Below are 4,133 nucleotides of genomic sequence, written 5' to 3'. Positions count from 1 at the left end.
GTCTTATAAGGTCCCTCAGAAGAATTAGGCAGAGAATTTTTCATACCGAAAGCAACATTAAGAATATTATGTAGTTCATAAAAAAACAATTCAAAATAGAATTAATTTATCTGTTAGAAAAAAATAATTACGTTAGAAGCTTGCCTTGTCATTTTGTGCTTGTCTTTGATTTGTTGAAGATAAAAGGAAATGTTGTGAGCATCATCAGCAATGAAAATGAAATAATGACACACATTCACAATATAAAAAATACTCCTTAAAGCTTCTAATTCTGCGGTCTCTTCTTCTGATCCTTATTTTTTGGTCATTCATTCACATAACAAAGTATATTAGGGGTTTTACTTTTTCTTGACTTAGAGACATCTTCCTTGCCAAGAACCTTAAATAGCTTATAAACACAACCTCTTTCTAAACACCAAAGTCATCGTGATTTTCATCCAAATTCACAACACACTTTCTCATTATAGAAAATCCTAAAAGGGCGGCAGAAGCTTTGGGAACAGAAACCTTCTCGGGAGGCACATAACATGGCCTTGAACTAAGCAAATTTGCCCACACTGTGAGTTAGCATTTAGCAATACTTGAAACTTCTTACTAAGTGCTTTTAACTTCTACTTTGTCATTATTCATAATTGAGAACAGCACATTAATAACGATGGGTTTTGTTTTGTTTTTCAAAACTTGAAAACTACAAACAACATGCTTGATGCTTGTGTTTCCATGTATGCAAATATGATAGTACTAACCATGAGTATTATAATAATATCTTATAGTAATAAATTGCCACTTGCTAGGCTGAAGCTTCTTACAGATACTAGAACAACATAACAATTGCTGACATCTTGAGAAGCTTCTCTAAATATTTGGATTTGGTTCTTCTCGGACAAAGAAATTCAGAGAGGGAGAGAGAGAACATGGAGAGGAATGAGATGGAAAGGATTGATGATGTGATGCCAGGATTTCGTTTTCACCCCACTGATGAAGAGCTTGTTGATTTTTATCTCAAGAGAAAAATTCAGCAGAAGTCTCTTCCTATTGAACTCATTAAGCAAGTGGATATTTACAAATATGATCCATGGGATCTTCCAAGTAAGAACTCTTATTACTCACACTCATTGTTTCTTAGCTTTCTCTTCTTTTGTTGTTTTGCTTTATGCCACATAGACAAATGTTACTTACAGGATCAGACTAATTTGCAACCAAGTCTTCCTATTTCACTTTAGTTTTGGTACTCATTTTTTAAATGTGGTAGATTTTGTCCTGGATTAAGTCAAAATAAAGTATAGGATTAAGGACAAAATTCATCATATTTAAAAAATACAAGAACCAAAACCACCATTTTTAAAATAAAGGGACTAAAATTAATATTAACCAAATCTTAAGGGACCTAAAATATATTTTATCCTTTTCTTTTTCTAGAGTGAGTATCAAAGGTTCAAAACTTCACAAATCTTTTCCAAGTTTAACTTGGTTTCAATTTTGTTTTTATGCACACGAAGAGCTGGCAGGTACTGGGGAGAAAGAGTGGTATTTCTACTGTCCAAGGGACAGAAAATACAGGAACAGTGCACGTCCAAATAGAGTCACAAGAGCTGGGTTTTGGAAGGCCACTGGAACTGACAGGCCTATATATTCCTCTGAAGGAAAGTGCATTGGTCTGAAAAAGTCTCTTGTGTTCTATAGAGGCAGAGCTGCCAAGGGGATGAAAACTGACTGGATGATGCATGAGTTTAGGCTTCCATGCATCTCAGACTCATCCCCTCCCAAAAAACTCTCAGACAGAAGCCTCCCTCCAAATGTATGTATTGCACCAAGTCCTTGTACATGTATTTATTTGATCCATAGGAATCAAACTGAGGTACCAGAGTGTTTATAATAATCCAAGTACATTGCTCAACCAATTGAGCTAGACTTCTTGGTTCCTTATACATATATACATACATACATATGTCCATGAACATAGGACATTTCAAGTGGCAATATGAAAGATTTAGAGGGACTAATCTTGACCATTCCATATTACATGCATGGTAAAAATTGAATACAAGTTAAGAGTAAATAGTCTATACAATAATGTAAAATTTGTCAAAAGTTTTTTCTGCATCATCCAATCATAAACTATTATATTATGTATGATGTTTGTTGACTTCTATATTAAGTACATAAAAATCCATATTAATGATGATTTCTGATAGGTGAAAAGCAAAAATATTTTTACACTAATAATATATAGAAATTAAATTAGGAAGTTAAACTAATTTTTACTATCCGTGTAAAAATGAACTATTGAGATTTATTGTTTTTATCCTTCAGACTCTCCCACTCACCTAATTGTACATAGAAAGAGTGAGAATGTGAGAAGGGTTGATTGACAAACACATAGATAGATAAACATATAGACAGAGACAGATAGATAGATTATGGATTTTTATCCTTCAATTGTGATTATTCATATAGTGCTTTGTGGGTTTTCAGGATTCATGGGCAATTTGTAGGATATTCAAGAAAACCAACTCCCTCTCCCTGGCACAGAAAGCCTTATCTCTCCCTTTGATCTCTCAGTTACCTGGAGGCATAGTATCTGACATGTTCACACAAGGTTTAAAATGCCATAACATAGGATCACCAGCCATTCAATTTTGTGGTGACAAGCAAGATGAGTTACACCAAGTCTCCAACAATGCCATCAACAACAACTTCTCAGCCTCTGATATTCCCACTTACAAGCTCATAAACAACAGCACAGTTTCAAAGCCATCACCACAAAGTCCTGTTTCAGATGGAGACCTTGCTGACAACTTCATATTCTACTCATCATGGCCCACCAAGTGCTGCACACTTGATCCCACTTCCATGCTTTCTCCCAACCCTGACTATATAGAATTTGAAGACCCAAACCAACAACACTATAGTGGCTTCTCAATCAATCTACCTCAAGATATGAAACAAAACATGAGCACAGAAACAGGAACAAAAGAACAAGATCATCAGTGGGAAACAACAATTGGGATGAGAACCACTGGATATCCCTTCAGTTTGAGTCCTCCTTATGATGCTTGGAAGGCTTCTTCTGTGGCATGGGAGTCACGTCCTTGCCCTAGTGATATGTCCACTACCTATTCCACCAACAAATGCTACACTTAATTAACCAAATTAGGGGCATTCATGGTGTGATCAAGTACTGGAAAAAGAAGGCATTGGCTTGTTAGTAGTTACCATTTTTACAATTTTAGTATATTTACTTGTAAATGTACAAGTGCTATCACTTTTTCCTTGTTCATATTTATATGTACGTGAATGTAACTACCAGTACCACCTAGAAACATAGAAAAGAGCCACAGATTTTGTGAACCATGTGCTGGGAAAATAGATCTTCTCATGTTAGTTTCTCAGGAGTCATGTGAAGAAAAAAAAATATAGACACAAAGATTTCAAGGTCTTACGAAAATTTGTGGGATCAGTGTCTATGTGTCTGTCTTTTTTCATTCACGTCATTTTTGTCATTTGAAAAACTCTCTTGGAATGATTCGTTTTTGGTGGGGGGGGGGAGACACTTTGTAGTTTCGAGGCTATACGTCTCATGTATTTCATACATTCACCTAGTTGTACATATAGTTTCATATCTCCGTGTATGGTTTTAATTTTATTTTAATCTTTTGGTTTAATGGTTTATTTATCTATATCCTTGTTCAGATATTAGAATCTAACATACACAGGTAAATTTAGACTATACAATTATATATAAGTGATGAAAATTTAATATAATGTGATCACTTACAAAATATGACTTAAAAAAAAAAAACTCACAATTTAGTTATTTTAATCTTAACCACTTATGAGAAGATCTAATGGTCAATTATATTCCTCTCACTTTCACATAAAAAAAATTCTGTCCATCACATATGCTCCCTTATATACTATTATACCATTAATTAAGCATCTAACATGTTTCAATATTAGGTAGAAAATTTGATATAAAAAAAACCAAGTAATCAGAAAGTATCTAAAAATTGGAAAGAGGTTCTTGGAATCTTAATTCTTCGTTATTTAGAGTATAGCGGAAAAGGCTAAAAGTTAAAACATAGCACAAATAGATTTCTGTCAAGAGAATATAGACTTTAATTTTGGCTTAT

At 34.0% G+C, this 4,133-nt stretch overlaps 1 protein-coding gene across 1 annotated transcript; it reads left to right on the top strand.

Annotated features, from left to right (window-relative positions):
- Positions 1-286: 286 nt before the first annotated feature.
- Positions 287-3,622, top strand: LOC114382076 (protein FEZ-like). The gene is made up of 4 exons (XM_028341310.1): positions 287-559; positions 795-1,089; positions 1,500-1,798; positions 2,476-3,622. The coding sequence occupies exons 2-4, from the start codon at positions 915-917 to the stop codon at positions 3,142-3,144; spliced, it is 1,143 nt and encodes a 380-aa protein (XP_028197111.1). The 5' UTR covers positions 287-559; positions 795-914; the 3' UTR covers positions 3,145-3,622.
- The last annotated feature ends 511 nt before the right edge of the window (positions 3,623-4,133 follow it).

The sequence above is a fragment of the Glycine soja genome, chromosome 13 (assembly GCF_004193775.1).
Source record: "Glycine soja cultivar W05 chromosome 13, ASM419377v2, whole genome shotgun sequence".
NCBI lineage: Eukaryota > Viridiplantae > Streptophyta > Magnoliopsida > Fabales > Fabaceae > Glycine > Glycine soja.
The sequence above is the reverse complement of the archived record's forward strand: the minus strand, read 5'-3'. Positions and strand labels throughout refer to the sequence as shown.

What these genes read in the sequence shown, in the direction of transcription:
- LOC114382076 (XM_028341310.1), top strand. Translation starts at nt 915, where the DNA reads ATGGAGAGGAATGAGATGGAAAGGATTGATGATGTGATGCCAGGATTT. An exon ending in TGATCCATGGGATCTTCCAA is followed by an intron (nt 1,090 to 1,499) that starts GTAAGAACTCTT and finishes ATGCACACGAAG; the next exon opens with AGCTGGCAGGTACTGGGGAG. An exon ending in ACAGAAGCCTCCCTCCAAAT is followed by an intron (nt 1,799 to 2,475) that starts GTATGTATTGCA and finishes GTGGGTTTTCAG; the next exon opens with GATTCATGGGCAATTTGTAG.